We start from the raw sequence: 20,972 nt of genomic DNA, 5'->3' as shown, positions 1-20,972 counted from the left end.
TCTGCACACCAAAGGCGCTCCTTCCTCTCTCTGCACACCAACAGCGCTCCTTCCTCTCTCTGCACACCAACAGCGCTCCTTCCTCTCTCTGCACACCAACAGCGCTCCTTCCTCTCTCTGCACATCAAAGGCGCTTCTTCCTCTCTCTGCCCACCAACAGCGCTCCTTCCTCTCGCTGCACACCAACAGCGCTCCTTCCTCTCTCTGCACACCAACAGCGCTCCTTCCTCTCTCTGCACACCAACAGCGCTCCTTCCTCTCTCTGCACACCAACAGCGCTCCCTTCCTCTCTCTGCACACCAACAGCGCTCCCTTCCTCTCTCTGCACACCAACAGCGCTCCCTTCCTCTCTCTGCACACCAACAGCGCTCCCTTCCTCTCTTTGCACACCAACAGCGTTCCCTTCCTCTCTCTGCACACCAACAGCGCTCCCTTCATCTCTCTGCACACAAGCAGCGCTCCCTTCCTCTCTCTGTACACAAGCAGCGCTCCTTCCTCTCTCTGCACACCAACAGTGCTCCTTCCTCTCTCTGCACACAAGCAGCGCTCCCTTCCTGTTAGGCGACGGGTTCCTGCCACTGCACAGCAGGAATCCAGAGCCTTGCAATGGCGGCCCCCCATTCTCCTTTGGCCGCAGTGGAGCCTGCTCAGCAGACTCGTCGGTCCCGGCGCTCTGCCCAGACCAGCAGTGTGGGATCGGTTGCTGCTGCCACCTCTGGTTCAGGTATGACAATGCAGCCTGGCCAGCTGCGAGTCTCTCCAGGGGCTCCTTCCTCTCTCTGCACACCAAAGGCGCTCCTTCCTCTCTCTGCACACCAACGGCGCTCCCTTCCTCTCTCTGCACACCAACGGCGCTCCCTTCCTCTCTCTGCACACCAACGGCGCTCCCTTCCTCTCTCTGCACACCAACGGCGCTCCCTTCCTCTCTCTGCACACCAACGGCGCTCCCTTCCTCTCTCTGCACACCAACGGCGCTCCCTTCCTCTCTCTGCACACCAACGGCGCTCCCTTCCTCTCTCTGCACACCAACGGCGCTCCCTTCCTCTCTCTGCACACCAACGGCGCTCCCTTCCTCTCTCTGCACACAAGCAGCGCTCCCTTCCTCTCTCTGCACACAAGCAGCGCTCCCTTCCTCTCTCTGCACACAAGCAGCGCTCCCTTCCTCTCTCTGCACACAAGCAGCGCTCCCTTCCTCTCTCTGCACACAAGCAGCGCTCCCTTCCTCTCTCTGCACACAAGCAGCGCTCCCTTCCTCTCTCTGCACACAAGCAGCGCTCCCTTCCTCTCTCTGCACACAAGCAGCGCTCCCTTCCTCTCTCTGCACACAAGCAGCGCTCCCTTCCTCTCTCTGCACACAAGCAGCGCTCCCTTCCTCTCTCTGCACACAAGCAGCGCTCCCTTCCTCTCTCTGCACACAAGCAGCGCTCCCTTCCTCTCTCTGCACACCAACAGTGCTCCTTCCTCTCTCTGCACACAAGCAGCGCTCCCTTCCTGTTAGGCGACGGGTTCCTGCCACTGCACAGCAGGAATCCAGAGCCTTGCACTCGGCGGCCCCCCAATCTCCTTTGGCCGCAGTGGAGCCTGCTCAGCAGACTCGTCGGTCCCGGTGCTCTGCTCAGACCAGCAGTGTGGGATCGGTTGCTGCTGCCACCTCTGGTTCAGGTATGACAATGCAGCCTGGCCAGCTGCGAGTCTCTCCAAGGGCTAAGTCCTCCTTTCTGTCCACTGAGCATGCCCGTGGAGTGATCTCCCATTCGAGACCGAAGGTCACGTGCTCAGGTCCTTCTCCAGCTCGGATTGGTCCATCCGAAAGGCCAGGAAGGTCCCGGAAGCACGCGGCTATAAAAGGTTTGCATGGCCGCTCGCCAATGCGCTAGTATAGACTGCATTATCAGACTATGAGGAGTGAGTGTTGTATGCATGTATGAAAGTTTCTGGTGAATGACTCATTAAGAAACCCCTACCCTTGGTACGCATGTGTTGTGCAGCCTAGCCTGTTAAGCGCCCAGGCTTAGGTGTAGGTAGGACAGAGTCTGAGACAGGCATCAGTCCTCACCAGTGACTCGGCACGCCTCAGTGCACGTGCTCTACACTCCGTAGTCTGCGTCTATAGCGGCGTCTGCAGTTGTGACGCCGCGCGCTCAGAAGGTCTAGAGGGACTCTGACCCCGTGTCCTTGGGGTAGAGTTCTGTGACCGCTTTCTGTACGCTCCTTGGCCGGGCTCTGTCAGCTAAACAAGGCTCCGGCATTTATGTTCAGCGGTAGTGCGGCTCTGTGAGTTAACAGAGTTCGCTTCTGTTCACACTGGGTGACATTAACCCACGTGTGACCTTTCCACACCGCTTTATACTCCCGCAATTACCTAGCAGCAGTGTACCACTTCTGCACGGTGGACCCCGGGCTGCGAACGCACCTACTATTATTTTACAATTTGGTGCGTTCCGCCAGCCCTAACACTTCCTCTCTCGGCACACAAGCAGCGCTCCCTTCCTCTCTCGGCACACAAGCAGCGCTCCCTTCCTCTCTCGGCACACAAGCAGCGCTCCCTTCCTCTCTCGGCACACAAGCAGCGCTCCCTTCCTCTCTCGGCACACAAGCAGCGCACCCTTCCTTTCTTGGCACACCAGCAGCGCTCCCTTCCTCTCTTTGCACACCAGCAGTGCACCCTTCCTCTCTTTGCACACCAGCAGTGCACCCTTCCTCTCTTTGCACACCAGCAGTGCACCCTTCCTCTCTTTGCACACCAGCAGTGCACCCTTCCTCTCTCGGAACACCAGCAGTGCACCCTTATTCTCTTGGCACACCAGCAGCGCTCCCTTCCTCTCTTTGCACACCAGCAGTGCACCCTTCCTCTCTTGACACACCAGCAGTGCACCCTTATTCTCTTGGCACACCATCAGAGCACCCTTCCTCTCTCTGCACACAAGCAGTGTTGCCTTCCTCTCTTAACACACCAGCAGTGCACCCTTATTCTCTTGGCACACCAGCAGTGCACCCTTATTCCCTTGGCACCCCAGCAGTGCACCCTTATTCTCTCGGCACACCAGCAGAGCACCCTTATTCTCTTGGCACACCAGCAGTGCATCCTTCCTCTCTCGGCACACCAGCAGAGCATCCTTCCTCTCTCGGCACACCAGCAGTGCACCCTTATTCTCTTGGCACACCAGCAGTGCACCCTTATTCTCTTGGCACACCAGCAGTGCACCCTTCCTCTCTCGGCACACCAGGAGCACACCGTTCCTCTCTTGGCACACCAGCTGCGCTGCCTTCCTCTCTTGGCACACTAGTAGCACTCTTTTCCTCTTTTGGCACAAGAGAAGCTCTTGCTTCCCCTCTATGCTTGCAGGCAGCGCTCTTTCACCTCATGTCATTTGCAGACGCCATGTTGCCTCCTATCTAGCTGCAGCCTGCCTCAAACCTGCCCAAACGCCTTAGAAACGATCTTTGACCTAATCTGGAATATATCTATTTACCTTTTACAATCCAGCTCATCCAGATGTGACACACCTCTCCATAACCCTGACCTCCTTCCGCCTTATTATTGCAGGTGCTCTGTAACCCTTACCTCCCCAAAATTATACATATACTGCAGCTTATCAGGGCCTGCAAAGACCGGGGTACACCAATCGGGGGGAGTGGTGTACCCCGGTCTTTGCAGGCCCTGATAAGCTGATCATTCCCGGGATTACCCTACTCTATGGCATGTCATCCCCACAATGTGTGCCCATGTAAGTACTCACCATCCTCTGGACCTGGCACATTCTGAGGGCTCCGCATCTTCTCCTCCTCGCCGGGGCTCCCCTCCTTATCTACCCATGTGGGATCATTCATATCCGGCTTTTCCTCAGTCACCGAGATGTCATCCTGAAAGAACAGAGAGTTCATGGGACATGATCACCCAGCAACGGTGTCTTCATCATGTCAGGGGTGCCATAGCGCGCAGTTACCCCTCAGCTCGCTGATAAAGGCGCAGGAGGAGCGCACCGGGGGATACAGGAGCCGCCTGCGCTCAGGGAGATTGCTCAGACTTTGTCCACCTCACTAAGGTGCAATAAAATTAAATTCCGGAAGTTTGGTGCTGGTTAGAGACATCCCAAAGAGTCCTCTGCCCCGGGAACTGCGAGCAACTCCTCATTCCAGACTTCCAATAAAGAAGCAATATGGCCGCTCCATTACCAGACCAGAAACTCATCAATGTGAGGGCTAGGACCTTGTTCCCAAAATCTGATCAGACCCTATGGGGACACAAAGATCCTCCAGCCTATCCGCTTTGTTGTCCTGTCATTCTCAAAACCTCTACTGAAACACTCTGTGCTGCTGGGGACCCTGCTCCTTTCATCTATGGCATGTCAGCAAACTGACACCATTCCATTTATCTACTGAAATACTTCTGTGCTGAGGATAAATCTGCTTCTGTAAAAGATCAGTAAACTCCTGTCCTGAAATACTCTGTTCTGCAAGGAGTCCAAACTCTTCCGCTATGGACCTTACAGTCAGTGATCTCCTAAAATTTGGAAATACTCTGTGCTGCTGGATCCTTTGCCCCTTCCTCCCCTCATGCCATTTACCCAGTTAAATTCCTCTCCTGAAATACTCTGTGCTGATCAGAAAGCTGCACCCTCTCTTATGAAACTAGCAATCAATGACCTCCAATGAGATCAGCATTCTCCTCACCTGAAACACCCTGTGCTGCTCAGGGTACTGATCCTTCCGTTATATAACTCATAGTCACCTCTGCCCCTTCCCCCCCCCCAAAAAAAAAACAAAAAAAAAACAACAACAAATCAATACACTCCTCTCCTGAAATCCTGAAATCCTCTGTCCTACTGACCAAATACTGAACGTGTCCAGATAGGGATTCAGGAGTATAAAGAAAAGCTGGGTAATGGCTGGGTGTGGCGGAAACACAAGAAGCCTCGCGCCCCAGTAAGATCAGAAGATGGTTTGATGTTATGCTGAAGCCTCAGATTAAATGTAACCATAGGAGTTGTTATAATAGTAGTAGGGGGGCGTCTATAAAAGGTGGGGGACCTGGACAATATCAACGCTATAGGTTTTAGGGGAGATACACATCAACAATGTGTTACATAAACATAGGGGGCGCTACTCAAATATGAAGAAAGAGGGATCTGTGCAAGAGGAGGAGGTCTCCATTATAGTGGAAATTACTGCACCTCTCATGAAGACAAGTGGAAGTGAATATATATTTATACTAGCTGCTGGCCCGATTCAAAAGCATCGGGTACTCTAGAATATGGCCAGCGGCAGATTAAAATTAAAAATGTGATATACTTACCATCCGACGGCCCTCGGAATCTGTCCCTCCTCTCCACGCTGCCGGCATCTTCCGTTCCCAGTACTGCTTTGCGCCAAAGACCGCTGCTGACGTCCTCTCGCGAGAGCGCGACGTCATCAGCGGTATTTCGCGCAAAGCAGTACTGGGAACGGAAGATATTGGCAGCGTGGAGAGGGGGGACAGATTCCAGGGGGCCGTCGGAAGGTGAGTAGATCACTATTTTTTATTGTAATTCTATTTTTTACACGTTTATGGTACCTAGGGTCAGAAGGAGTCTCTTCTCCTCCGGATCCTGGGTACCGGCTAGCACAGGGCATTTCCAGCTGCGTCACCGCTGACGCCCATGCGCCCAGAGATGACCCATGACTAGTGCCGCTGATCTCCCGACGGCACGGTAGCGGTGGCGTGTGTCCTAATTGCGGACTGCGCCTGCACCTGTTGCTGATTGGTCGCAGCCGCCAGGCCGCAACCAATCAGCGCAGCGGGATTTCGGTTACAGACAGACATAAGGCGTTTATATATATATAGATGGAGTCGGTAAATACAGCTGCTCCCCTCCCTCTCCACAACGATAATTTGGTTTTTCATCAAAATGTGTAAACTTTTTGAAATGTAACAAGAACAATGTAAATAGCAGAGCTGAAAACAACTAATAAACAATTGGTTTCTCCAAATTCAGCACAAAATACCATTTTTCCTGACTACTACAGTCTCAAGATTACTCACATCATCAAGACAAGCGTCTTTAGTACTTAGTAGAGCCCCTCTGGCTGTTATAACCTGCCGCTTTGTTTGTGTTTCAAGTCGGGCAACTGTGATGACCACTCCAGACTCTTCCAGGACCTCTTCTGATCCCAAGCCTTGGTGGACTCTGCTTGGTATCATTGTCCTGATGAAAGGTATAATGACACCCAAGCTTCTGCTTCGCCACAGAAGGCATAACTTTTTCTCTTAGTACTTGCTGATACTTAATTGATTCCATCTTGCCATCCAGACGCTGCAGATTTCCACTGCCAGAAGAAGCAAAGCAGCCCCATAACAACGCCATTATGATTCACAGTAGGCATCTCTAAGCTACTGCCATGCTTCACTGTAGGCATCAAGTACCCACCATGCTTTACTGTAGGCATCACTGAGCCTCCACCATGCTTCACTGTAAGAAGGTTGCTCTTTTTAGTGTATACTTCATTCTTTCTCCTACAGACAAACCGCTGATCCATAGGAGTGAAAAGTTCCAGTTTTGCATCACGGTTCTACAAAACAGAACACCAGAATGTCTGTAGCTTATCTATATGGCTTTCAGAATATTGGAGCTGACTTTACTTGTGCTTTTGGATCAATAGAGACATCTTGGAGTCCAAGCATGAAGCTGTTCAGTGTTTAATATGCCAACCGTAGAAACCTTGGTGTCTGCTGACACAAGATCTTGCAGCAGCTCCTCGAATCTGGTGGCAGTCGCTTACAGGTCCCTCTTTCTTTTGTGTCCAGGTAGTGTAGCTGATGTTCCTGTAACTTTGACCTTGTCAATTTTGCTTCCAGCTGTATTTCTAGGAACATGCAACAACTGTATCTTTTTGTATCCACTTTCTTATTTGTACAGACAATGATTTCTTCTCTTATTTTTTTGGACCACTCACTTGACTCTTTTCTAACATGCAATCAAACACAACCCCTCCACAGCCAGTCCAGGTATTTGATGTGTTTTATCTAAATATGTGGGGTGAGCAATCCTCAGACTGCAGTAGTCAGTAATAGACACATCTTATGGGGAATTTGAGGAAACCACTTGTTATATTAGTTGTCATGTTTCTTTGTTCTTGTTTTATTACAAGTAGCAGAAAGTTTGAACATATACTGTAGGTACAAGTGGTATGCGATGGTTTACTATGGGGTCAGTATATACATGTACAGTAGGACGAGGATATATAAGGGGTCGGTACACACAGGTACAGTATAAGTATATATATGGGGTCAGTGTATACTGTATATAGGTACAGTAGGATATACAGGTACTGTAGGATATACAGCTCTGGCAAAAATTAAGAGACCACTTCCAAATGTTCAGTTTGTCTGATTTTTCTCTTTATAGGTATATTTTTGAGTAAAATGTAAATTGCTCTTTTAGTCCATAAACTTCTGACAACATGTCTCCGAATTTCCAAGCAATACATTTTTTTTTCTGAAAAGCAGAAATGGTCAAAATTTAAAAAAATACCAGTGCTTTCAGACCACAAATAATGCAAAGAAAACAAGTTCATAATCATTTAGAAACAACAATACTAATGTTTTAACTCAGGAAGAGTTCTGAAATCAATATTTTGTGGAATAACCATGATTTTTAATCACAGCTTTCATGCGTCTTGGCATGCTTTCCACCAGTCTTTCACACTGCTTCTGGCGCAAAAATGTAAGCAGTTCTTCTTTGTTTGATGGCTTGTGACTGTCAATCATCCTCTTGATTACATTCCAGAGGTTTTCAATGGGGTTCAGGTCTGGAGAATGGGCTGGCCATGACAGGGATTTGATGTGGTGGTCTCATAATTTTTGCCAGAGCTGTATATGGGATTGTTATACACAAGTAACAATAGCATATATATGGGGTCGGTAAATACAGTATGATATATATGGGGTCGGTATATACAGGTACTGTAGGATATATATGGGGACGGTATATACAGGTACAGTAGGATATATGTGGGGTCAGTATATACAGGTACTGTAGGATATATATGATGGGGTCAGTATATACAGGTACAGTAGGATATATATGGGATCAGTATATACAGGCACAGTAGGATATATGGGGTCAGTATATACAGGTACAGTAGGATATATATGGGTCGGTATATACAGGTACAGTAGGATATATACGGGGTCGGTATATACAGGTACAGTAGGATATATATGGGGACAGTATATACAGGTACCAAAGGATATATGCGGACAGTATATACAGGTACCGTAGGATATATATGGGATCGGTATATACAGGTACCGTAGGATATATATGGAGTCAGTATATACAGGTACCATAGGATATATATATATATATATATATATATATGGTCAGTATATACAGGTACTGTAGGATATATATATGGGGTCAGTATATACAGGTACTGTAGGATATATGGGGTCATTATATACAGGTACTGTGGGATGTATATGGGGTCAGTTTATACAGGTACTGTAGGATATATGGGGCCAGTATATACAGGTACAGTAGGATATATATGGGGACAGTATATACAGGTACTGTAGGATATATATGGAGTCAGTATATACAGGTGCTGTAGGATATATATGGGGTCGGTATATACAGGTACTGTAGGATATATATGGGGTCGGTATATACAGGTACTGTAGGATATACATGGGGTCGGTATATACAGGTACTGTAGGATATACATGGGGTCGGTAAATACAGGTACTGTAGGATATATATGGGGTCGGTATATACAGGTACTGTAGGATATATGGGGTCAGTATATACAGGTACTGTAGGATATATATGATGGGGTCAGTATATACAGGTACTGTAGGATATATATGGTGAGGTCAGTATATACAGGTACTGTAGGATATATATGATGGAGTCAGTATATACAGGTACTGTAGGATATATATGGATGGGGTCAGTATATACAGGTACTGTAGGATATATGGGGTCAGTATATACAGGTACTGTAGGATATATATGATGGGGTCAGTATATACAGGTACTGTAGGATATATATGGGGTCAGTATATACAGGTACTGTAGGATATATATGGAGTCAGTATATACAGGTACTGTAGGATATATATGGGGTCAGTATATACAGGTACTGTAGGATATATATGGGGTCAGTATATACAGGTACTGTAGGATATATATGGGGTCGGTATATACAGGTACTGTAGGATATATATGGGGTCGGTATATACAGGTACTGTAGGATATATATGGGGTCGGTATATACAGGTACTGTAGGATATATATGGGGTCGGTATAAACAGGTACTGTAGGATATATATATGGGGTCAATATATACAGGTACTGTAGGATATATATGGGGTCGGTATATACAGGTACTGTAGGATATATATGGGGTCGGTATAAACAGGTACTGTAGGATATATATGGGGTCAATATATACAGGTACTGTAGGATATATATGGGGTCGGTATAAACAGGTACTGTAGGATATATATGGGGTCAATATATACAGGTACTGTAGGATATATATGGGGTCGGTATATACAGGTACTGTAGGATATATATGGGGTCGGTATAAACAGGTACTGTAGGATATATATGGGGTCAATATATACAGGTACTGTAGGATATATATGGGGTCGGTATAAACAGGTACTGTAGGATATATATGGGGTCAATATATACAGGTACTGTAGGATATATATGGGGTCGGTATATACAGGTACTGTAGGATATATATAGGGACGGTATATACAGGTACTGTAGGATATATATAGGGACGGTATATACAGGTACTGTAGGATATATATGGGGTCAATATATACAGGTACTGTAGGATATATATAGGGACGGTATATACAGGTACTGTAGGATATATATAGGGACGGTATATACAGGTACTGTAGGATATATATGGGGTCAATATATACAGGTACTGTAGGATATATATGGGGTCAGTATATACAGGTACTGTAGGATATATATGGGGTCGGTATATACAGGTACTGTAGGATATATATAGGGACGGTATATACAGGTACTGTAGGATATATATGGGGTCGGTATATACAGGTACTGTAGGATATATATAGGGACGGTATATACAGGTACTGTAGGATATATACGGGGTCGGTATATAAAGGTACTGTAGGATATATACGGGGTCGGTATATACAGGTACTGTAGGATATATACGGGGTCGGTATATACAGGTACTGTAGGATATATATGGGGTCAATATATACAGGTACTGTAGGATATATATAGGGACGGTATATACAGGTACTGTAGGATATATATAGGGACGGTATATACAGGTACTGTAGGATATATATAGGGACGGTATATACAGGTACTGTAGGATATATATAGGGACGGTATATACAGGTACTGTAGGATATATATAGGGACGGTATATACAGGTACTGTAGGATATATACGGGGTCGGTATATACAGGTACTGTAGGATATATACGGGGTCGGTATATACAGGTACTGTAGGATATATACGGGGACGGTATATACAGGTACTGTAGGATATATATAGGGACGGTATATACAGGTACTGTAGGATATATATAGGGACGGTATATACAGGTACTGTAGGATATATATAGGGACGGTATATACAGGTACTGTAGGATATATACGGGGTCGGTATATACAGGTACTGTAGGATATATACGGGGTCAATATATACAGGTACTGTAGGATATATATAGGGACGGTATATACAGGTACTGTAGGATATATATGGGGTCGGTATATACAGGTACTGTAGGATATATATAGGGACGGTATATACAGGTACTGTAGGATATATACGGGGTCGGTATATACAGGTACTGTAGGATATATACGGGGTCGGTATATACAGGTACTGTAGGATATATATGGGGTCAATATATACAGGTACTGTAGGATATATATAGGGACGGTATATACAGGTACTGTAGGATATATATAGGGATGGTATAAACAGGTACTGTAGGATATATACGGGGTCAATATATACAGGTACTGTAGGATATATATAGGGACGGTATATACAGGTACTGTAGGATATATATGGGGTCGGTATATACAGGTACTGTAGGATATATATAGGGACGGTATATACAGGTACTGTAGGATATATACGGGGTCGGTATATACAGGTACTGTAGGATATATACGGGGTCGGTATATACAGGTACTGTAGGATATATATGGGGTCAATATATACAGGTACTGTAGGATATATATAGGGACGGTATATACAGGTACTGTAGGATATATATAGGGATGGTATAAACAGGTACTGTAGGATATATATAGGGACGGTATATACAGGTACTGTAGGATATATATGGGGTCGGTATATACAGGTACTGTAGGATATATATAGGGACGGTATATACAGGTACTGTAGGATATATACGGGGTCGGTATATACAGGTACTGTAGGATATATACGGGGTCGGTATATACAGGTACTGTAGGATATATACGGGGTCGGTATATACAGGTACTGTAGGATATATATGGGGTCAATATATACAGGTACTGTAGGATATATATAGGGACGGTATATACAGGTACTGTAGGATATATATAGGGACGGTATATACAGGTACTGTAGGATATATATAGGGACGGTATATACAGGTACTGTAGGATATATATAGGGACGGTATATACAGGTACTGTAGGATATATATAGGGACGGTATATACAGGTACTGTAGGATATATATAGGGACGGTATATACAGGTACTGTAGGATATATATAGGGACGGTATATACAGGTACTGTAGTGGGATTCACATGTAGTCGCTACACACAGGAGGTGACAGCATACAGATGACAGGCCGGCAGTGTACACAGTGCTGAGATCCGGGGAGGGGGTCGGCAGCTATTGTATACAGGCCTGTGTGATGTGTGTATGGGGTGACCGGGGTTGTGCTCCCTCTGTCCCTCCGTGCACCCCGGCTGTCCCTGCTCCCCACTCCCTGCAGCCCCCGGGTCGCACCTCAGGCCGGATCCGGGTGTTCGGGCACCGTGTGACAGCTGCAGCTGGGCAGGGACTCTGTGACGTCGAGACCAGGCCGATCCCTCCCGGCCACCGTACACAGTGGGGCGGAGTTATAGTCTCCATGTGTGTACACCCAACCCATACACAAAGTACTACACCCTGCCCACTGCACCTTATACACACAGTCACCCAACCCACATACGCGCAATACCGTATATACCGCGCCTTATACACACCGTACCCTGTATACACCACACCCCATACACACCACCTCCTGTATATACCGCACCCCATACACACTACCTCCTGTATATACCGCGCCTTATACACACCGTACCCTGTATACACCACACCCCATACACACCACCTCCTGTATACACCACACCCCATACACACCACCTCCTGTACATACCGCACCCCATACACACCGTACGCTGTATACACCACACCCCATACACACCACCTCCTGTATATACCGCTCCCTATACACACCGTACCCTGTATACACCACACCCCATACACACCACCTCCTGTATATACCGCGCCTTATACACACCGTACCCTGTATACACCACACCCCATACACACCACCTCCTGTATACACCACACCCCATACCACCTCCTGTACATACCGCACCCCATACACACCGTACCCTGTATACACCACACCCCATACACACCACCTCCTGTATATACCGCGCCTTATACACACCGTACCCTGTATACACCACACCCCATACACACCACCTCCTGTATATACCGCGCCTTATACACACCGTACCCTGTATACACCACACCCCATACACACCACCTCCTGTATATACCGCGCCTTATACACACCGTACCCTGTATACACCACACCCCATACACACCACCTCCTGTATACACCACACCCCATACACACCACCTCCTGTACATACCGCACCCCATACACACCGTACGCTGTATACACCACACCCCATACACACCACCTCCTGTATATACCGCTCCCTATACACACCGTACCCTGTATACACCGCACCCCATACACACCGTATACTGTATATACTGCAGCTCATACACAGAATACCCTGTATATACCGCAGCTCATACAATACCCTGTATACACCGTAGCTCATACACACCGTACCCTCTATATACCGCAGCTCATACACACAATACCCTGTATATTCAAATTCAAAGAAGCTTTATTGGCAGGACTAAATACACATTAGTTTTGCCAAAGCAAGTGTACAGAAGGGAATAGGGATAGGGACTGTAGGGATGTTGGGAAGGGGCTGTAGGAAAGGTGGATGGGGCAGATCCAGGATGGGGGCTATAGAAGTCCATGGCATAGGAAAGGTGGATGGGGGAGGGGGGAAGGGGCAGATCCAGGGTGGGGGCCATAGAAGTCCATGACATATCATAGTTCTCTTTCTCGCAGTCTATGACATCCGCTCACATATTGCGCTGCTATCTCCACTGCTCTCTCTTCTTCACCCAGCAGGAAGAAGAGTATATACCACACCCTATACACACCGTACCCTCTATATACCGCAGCTGGTACACACCGTACCCTGTATATACCGCACCCCATACACACTGTACCCTCTATATACTGTACCCTGTATATACCACATCCCATACAATCCCTTGTATATACCGCACCGCACCCCATACACACCGTACCCTGTATATACCGCGCCCCATACACACCGTACCCTGTATATACTGTGCCCCATACACACCGTATCCTGTATATATAATATACCGCATCCCCTACATATCATACCCTGTAGTGTATATACCGCATCCCCTACATATCATACCCTGTAGTGTATATACCGCATCCCCTACATACACTGTATATACACAACACCCCATACAGTACATACACACCAGACACTGTATACACCGCACCTCATAAACAATACACACTGTACTGTGTATATACCGCATCCCATACACAATAACACACCGTACCCAGAATATACAGCACTTTATACTCACAATACACACTATACTATGTAAATACAGCACCACATACACACCGAATTCAATATATACCGCACCCCTTAGACAACATACACATCGTTCTCAATGTATACCGTACGCAGTTTATACCACACCTCTGACAAGATATATTACAGAAGTTTCTTATTTTCATGTGTACCATTGATTTATGAAATAACAAAACAACGGTGACTCTGGAATTGTTGTAACTTTCTAATTGCTTTGTGTTTCAGCTCCATACCATTAAGGCCACTGCTTGCTTTCAATGTATCAAAATATTTGTGTTATTATTCGGAGGTTATGAAGGGTCTCAGCTCATTACAAGAAATGGGAGCTGTGGCACACTCATAGAATCATAGAATCGTAGAGTTGGAAGGGACCTCCTGGGCCATCTGGTCCAACCCCCCATGCAGCAAAGAGATTGCCATATGGGAGTTGACAGCTCACAGTCAAAAGACACATGTATTGAATATAGTCAACACAGAGAAGATATGAAAAATCTACTCACCTCTGTTAACATGCCAAGTAAAAAAAACCAAAAAACAACCAAGAAGAATCATTTTAGACCATTTTCCTTCCCTTTAAAGGGGTTGTCCAGGTTTTTCACAAAAGTAGGCAGCAAGGTGAGACCAAGTGGTCATGTGATGCTCATGCATACGGTACTCCTCCTGGCCACATTCAGACTAGACATTCAATTGACTTGTGTTGAGCGAGGCTGAGTACGTCTAGTCTGAATGTAGCTGGGAGTATGCATAACGTGTACTTGCAGGCACATGATTTAGTTAAAAACATTGCACGATTTACCTTGTGCAGGCGTTTTATTTTCCTGCATACAGTACTGTTGGCTACAGAACGAGTTAATTAGGAATCCCTCAGTAAGCTTTAAATGTTTAAAATGATGAGTTGATCTTTGATAAGCTCAGAAAATGACAGATAAAAAAAATGTTACTAAGGCTTGGCACACATTGAATTTGTGCACACTGTCGGGCCTATATACTCAAGAGATATGTACTCCACTGGGTCCACAGTCAGGATGAAAACCTAGTCATCTGTCCATTGTATGGACCCATTGTGAAAAAAACCCACATACTTCATGGTATACATCTCTTTGCAGCGTCCCTCTGTACAGGAAAAAGCAGTCCGTCCACAAACAATATCTAGGCGCATCCCTCCTAGATGGAGGCCAGAAGAATACACTTATGGCCTCCCTCTGATGAATGGGAGTGTTAGGCTGGAGTCACACACGACTTATAAAAAGACAGTCTGTTTTTCATGGACCAGAATCGCACCAATGTTTCATGAACAGTGATCCGTATGTCATCCGATTGTAATGCGAGGATGAGATTTTCTCGCATCTAAGCATCCGTGTGAAGTCCGTACGGCATCCGTATGACGAGATTTTCTCGCCGGCTTGCAAAATGGACATATAATGGATCCCAATGACAGGTTAAAACACAAACGAAAGAATAGATATACAGTGCCTACAAGTAGTATTCAACCCCCTGTAGATTTAGCAGGTTTACACATTCGGAATTAACTTGGCATTGTGACATTTGGACTGTAGATCAGCCTGGAAGTGTGAAATGCAAAGAAAAGAATGTTATTTCTTTGTTTAATTTTTTTGTAAATTGTGAAAAGTTTATTCAGAGGGTCATTTATTATTCAACCCCTCAAACCACCAGAATTCTGTTTGGTTCCCCTAAAGTATTAAGAAGTATTTCAGGCACAAAGAACAATGAGCTTCACATGTTTGGATTAATTATCTCTTTTTCCAGCCTTTTCTGACTATTTAAGACCCTCCCCAAACTTGTGAACAGCACTCATACATGGTCAACATGGGAAAGACAAAGGAGCATTCCAAGGCCATCAGAGACAAGATCGTGGAGGGTCACAAGGCTGGCAAGGGGTACAAAACCCTTTCCAAGGAGTTGGGCCTACCTGTCTCCACTGTTGGGAGCATCATCCGGAAGTGGAAGGCTTATGGAACTACTATTAGCCTTCCACGGCCTGGAGAGCCTTTGAAAGTTTCCTCCCGTGCCGAGGCCAGGCTTGTCCGAAGAGTCAAGGCTAACCCAAGGACAACAAGGAAGGAGCTCTGGGAAGATCTCATGGCAGTGGGGACATTGGTTTCAGTCAATACCATAAGTAACGTACTCCACCGCAATGGTCTCCGTTCCAGACGAGCCCGTAAGGTACCTTTACTTTCAAAGCGTCATTTCAAGGCTCCTCTACAGTTTGCTCATGATCACTTGGAGGACTCTGAGACAGACTGGTTCAAGGTTCTCTGGTCTGATGAGACCAAGATCGAGATCTTTGGTGCCAACCACACACGTGACGTTTGGAGACTGGATGGCACTGCATACGACCCCAAGAATACCATCCCTACAGTCAAGCATGGTGGTGGCAGCATCATGCTGTGGGGCTGTTTCTCAGCCAAGGGGCCTGGCCATCTGGTCCGCATCCATGGGAAGATGGATAGCACGGCCTACCTGGAGATTTTGGCCAAGAACCTCCGCACCTCCATCAAGGATCTTAAGATGGGTCGTCATTTCATCTTTCAACAAGACAACGACCCAAAGCACACAGCCAAGAAAACCAAGGCCTGGTTCAAGAGGAAAAAAATCAAGGTGTTGGAGTGGCCTAGTCAGTCTCCTGACCTTAACCCAATTGAAAACTTGTGGAAGGAGCTCAAGATTAAAGTCCACATGAGACACCCAAAGAACCTAGATAACTTGGAGAAGATCTGCATGGAGGAGTGGGCCAAGATAACTCCAGAGACCTGTGCCGGCCTGATCAGGTCTTATAAAAGACGATTATTAGCTGTAATTGCAAACAAGGGTTATTCCACAAAATATTAAACCTAGGGGTTGAATAATAATTGACCCACACTTGTATGTTTAAAATTTATTAAAATTTAACTGAGCAACATAACTTTTTGGTTTGTAAGATTTATGCATCTGTTAATAAATCCTGCTCTTGTGTGAAGTTTGAAGGCTCTAACTTATTTGCATCTTATCAAACCTGCTAAATCTGCAGGGGGTTGAATACTACTTGTAGGCACTGTATACACATAGAATACATACATACACTGCTCAAAAAAATAAAGGGAACAGTTAAACAACAGGATATAACCAAGTAAATCAAACTTCTGTGAAATCAAACTGTCCACTTAGGAAGCAACACTGATTGACAATCAATTTCACATGCTGTTGTGCAAATGGAATAGACAACAGATGGAAATTATTGGCAATTATCAAGAAACCCTCAATAAAGGAGTGGTTTTGCAGGCGGGGACCACAGATCACATCTCAGTACCAATGCTTTCTGGCTGATGTTTTGGTCACTTTTGAATGTTGGCTGTGCTTTCACACTCGTGGTAGCATGAGACGGACTCTACAGCACACACAAGTGGCTCAGGTAGTGCAGCTCATCCAGGATGACACATCCATGCGAGCTGTGGCAAGAAGGTTTGCTGTGTCTGTCAGCGTAGTGTCCAGAGGCTGGAACCGCTACCAGGAGACAGGCCAGTACACCAGGAGACGAGGAGGGGGCCATAGGAGGGCAACAACTCAGCAGCAGGACCGCTACCTCCGCCTTTGGGCAAGGAGGAACGGGAGGAATGTTAGGGGCTGGTGGAACGCACCAAATAATAAAGATGGTATTTGGGTGCGTTCGCAGCCCGGGGTCCACCGTGCAGAGGTGTTAACTGCTGCTCGGTAATGGCGGATGCGATATGGCGGTACAATAAAGGGACACATGGGGTTAACCTCACCCAGTGTGTACAGAGGCGGACTCTGTTACCTCACAGAGCCGCACAACCGACAAATATTAAATGCCGTAGCCAGTTTGTACTCACAGAGCTCGGCAGTGTGAGCGCTAGCGTATAGTCACAGGACTCTGCCCTGAGACACTGGGTTAGAGTCCTGCTAGACACGCTAGTGCTCGGCACCACGGCTGCAGTGCCAGCAGGACAATAGCTGGAGGAAATGCGCACTCAGTATAGACTGCACCGCTCTGGCGAACGCCACTAACCTCCCTGACTACGGCACGGAAAGCGCATGACTTGCGCACGGCACCGCACTGGCAGTTGCAGCTACTTACTGCGGTACTGTACTGAGTTGCCTTGTGTTGAAGGGCACAATATGGCGCTAAGAAGAGTGCTGTGACTTGGAGCACAGTGGCACTGACTCTAACTCCGAATCCCTAACGACAAGCACAACCAAGGGTAGGGGTTTCCAATGAGTCAGTCACCAGATACATGCATCCACCATCATACACACCATGAGTATTAGAGTCTATACTAGCGCATGGCCATGCGGCTCTTTTATAGCAGCGTCCTTCCTGGACCTTCCTGATGGTCCAATCCGAGCTGGAGAAGGACCTGAGCATGTGACCTCCAATCTCCAATGAGACATGCTCAGTGGACCGAAAGGAGGACTTAGTCCCAGGAGTAGCTCGCTGCTGACCAGAATGCGTTACTATAGCTGGACCAGAGGTGGCAGCAGCAACCAAACCTACAGAGCTGGTCTGACCAGAGCATCTGGATCGACGAGTCTGCCAAGCAGCCTCCTCTGTGGCTGGAGCGTAATGGGAGACTGTCAAATGCAAAGCTCGGGATCTCTGCTGTGCAACTACAGAAACCGAACGCCTAGCAAGGAGCACTGCCAGAGCCCTGCAAAATGACCTCCAGCAGGCCATAAATGTGCATGTGTCTGTACAAACAGAAACCAACTCCATGAGGATGGTCTGAGCGCCTGACGTTCACAGATGGGGGTTGTGCTCACAGCCCAACACAGTGCAAGACGCTTGGCATTTGCCACAGCACACCAGGATTGGCAAATTCACCACTGGTGACCTGTTCTCTTCACAGATGAAAGCAGGTTCCTCCTAATGTGTGGGACAAGGCCAGACCTTGTGTGGCTGGAGTGTGTCAGCAGTTCCTGCAAGATGAAGGCATTGAAGCTATGGACTGGCCTGCCCGTTACCCAGACCTGAATAAGATTGAGGACATCATGTCTTGCTCCATCCACCTTCACGTTGCACCACATACTGTCCAGGAGTTGGCAGATGCTTTAGTCCCGATCTGGGAGATCCCTCAGGAGACCACCCACTGCCCTATCAGGAGCATGCCCAGGTGTTGTAGTAGGGAGGTCATACAGGCATGTGGAGGACACACACAATACTGAGCCTCTTTAACTTATCATGAGGCATTTCCACTGAAGTTGGATCAGCCTGTAATTTGATTTTCCACTTTGATTTTGAGTATCATTCCAAATCCAGACCTCCATGGGATATTCATTTTGATTTACATTGATAATTGTTGTTTTAATGTTCTGAACACATTCCACAATGCAATGAATAAAAGTTTGCAAGTGGAATAATTCATTCAGAGATATCTATGATGTGGTATTTTAGTGTTATTTTTTTGAGCAGTATATATATATATATATATATATATATATATATACACACACAAACATCATTGAGACACAGCTAAATGTATATATTTTTATAGTTCATAGAGTTCTACATAGCAGAATAGCCGCTAAATCAATTGCCGGCATCTGTAAAATCATTACAGAACCCAACATGAAATGACACATGGTTTACATACAGTAAACCATTTCATTTAATTTAGTTTTACATATGTCTTTGACTAATAATTAGATTAGGGTATGTGTGTAAAATTTGGGACATGTAGGTGCTAAATTAACGGGTAAATTCGTGGGCTCCCGGGGTATTTTCTCCGCCAGAGAGGGAAAGCCAGTGAGTGAGAGCAGATATTAATAGCCTAGAGAGGAATCATTGTTTTTGCACCCCCCCCGGCTAAAAAAATCTACTCCCAGCCACCCCAGAAAAGGCACATCTATAAGATGCGCCTTTTCAGGAACTTAGCCTCTCTATTCCCATTGCCTTTAGTGGTGGCTCATAGATTAATAAGGTGTTAATGTCACCTTCCTATTGAAAGGTGACATTAAGCCGGGTTAATAATGGAGAGGTGTCAATAAGACAAATAATAATAATAATAAATTTGGGCAAAAACTTTGTAATTATATCATTAAAATAATTTTAATTAATGTATTTTTTTAACCCTTTACTACTATAGGATTAATAATGGATAGGTGTCTTATTGACACCTCTCCATTATTAACCCGGCTTAATGTCACCTTTCAATAGCAAGGTGACATTAACCCATTATTATTAACCCATGAGCCACCGCTAAAGGTAATGGGAATATAGAGGCTAAGTGCCAGAAAAGGCGTATCTTATAGATGCACCTTTTGTGGGGTGGCTTGGGGCAGATTTTTTTTTAGCCGGGGGGGGGGGGGGGGGGGCAATAACAATGGTCCCTCTGTAGACTATTAATATCTGCCCTCAGTCACTGGCTTTCCCTCCCTGGCGCAGAAAATTGCAAGGGAGCCCATGAAATTTTTATCCGATATTATAGCCTTAAATTTAACCCCTAGAGTTCGAAATTTTTTCCCAACACAAACTAAGAAATTTATTAAACAACGACACATATAGATCGTTTTGATATGACATTGTTTACTATATGTAAACCATGTGTCATATCATGTTGGGTTCTGTAATGATTTTACAGAAGCCGGCAATTGATTTTGCGGCTATTAGGCTATGGAGAACTCTATGAACTATAAATATATATATGTGTGTCTCAATGACATGTATATATATATATATATTCTATATGTATGTATTTTCTTTCTATTCTTTATTAAACATGTCAGTGTGATTTTACTGTATCGCTCACTGAATTGCCGGCTTTTGTAAAGGACACCGGGTGCGTATTTTTCGTAAGTCACACGTGTGGTCCGTGTGTAATCCGTATTTTTCTCGCCCCCATAGACTTGCATTGGCGTTTTACGGGCGTAATATGGTGACAATCGCAGCATGCTGCGATTTTCTCAGTCCGTATAATACGGCCGAGAAAAAAAAAAAATCAAAAAAAAAAT

At 46.0% G+C, this 20,972-nt stretch overlaps 1 protein-coding gene across 2 annotated transcripts in view; it reads right to left on the bottom strand.

Annotated features, from left to right (window-relative positions):
• Positions 1–12,159, bottom strand: part of NOL4L (nucleolar protein 4 like) — a 30,516-nt gene extending 18,357 nt beyond the window's left edge. For both annotated transcript variants that reach the window (XM_073580711.1, XM_073580712.1), the window contains exons 1-2: positions 12,007–12,159; positions 3,741–3,864 (exon numbers count right to left, since the gene is read on the bottom strand). In XM_073580711.1, the coding sequence (XP_073436812.1) occupies positions 3,741–3,864; positions 12,007–12,132 (250 nt within the window). In that variant the 5' untranslated portion in view covers positions 12,133–12,159. The remainder of the gene's footprint in view (positions 1–3,740; positions 3,865–12,006) is intronic.
• Positions 12,160–20,972: the final 8,813 nt, after the last annotated feature.

The sequence above is a fragment of the Dendrobates tinctorius genome, unplaced genomic scaffold, assembly GCF_039654945.1.
Source record: "Dendrobates tinctorius isolate UK_male_01 unplaced genomic scaffold, ASM3965494v1 ptg000065l, whole genome shotgun sequence".
Classification (NCBI taxonomy): Eukaryota; Metazoa; Chordata; class Amphibia; order Anura; family Dendrobatidae; genus Dendrobates; species Dendrobates tinctorius.
The sequence above is the reverse complement of the archived record's forward strand: the minus strand, read 5'-3'. Positions and strand labels throughout refer to the sequence as shown.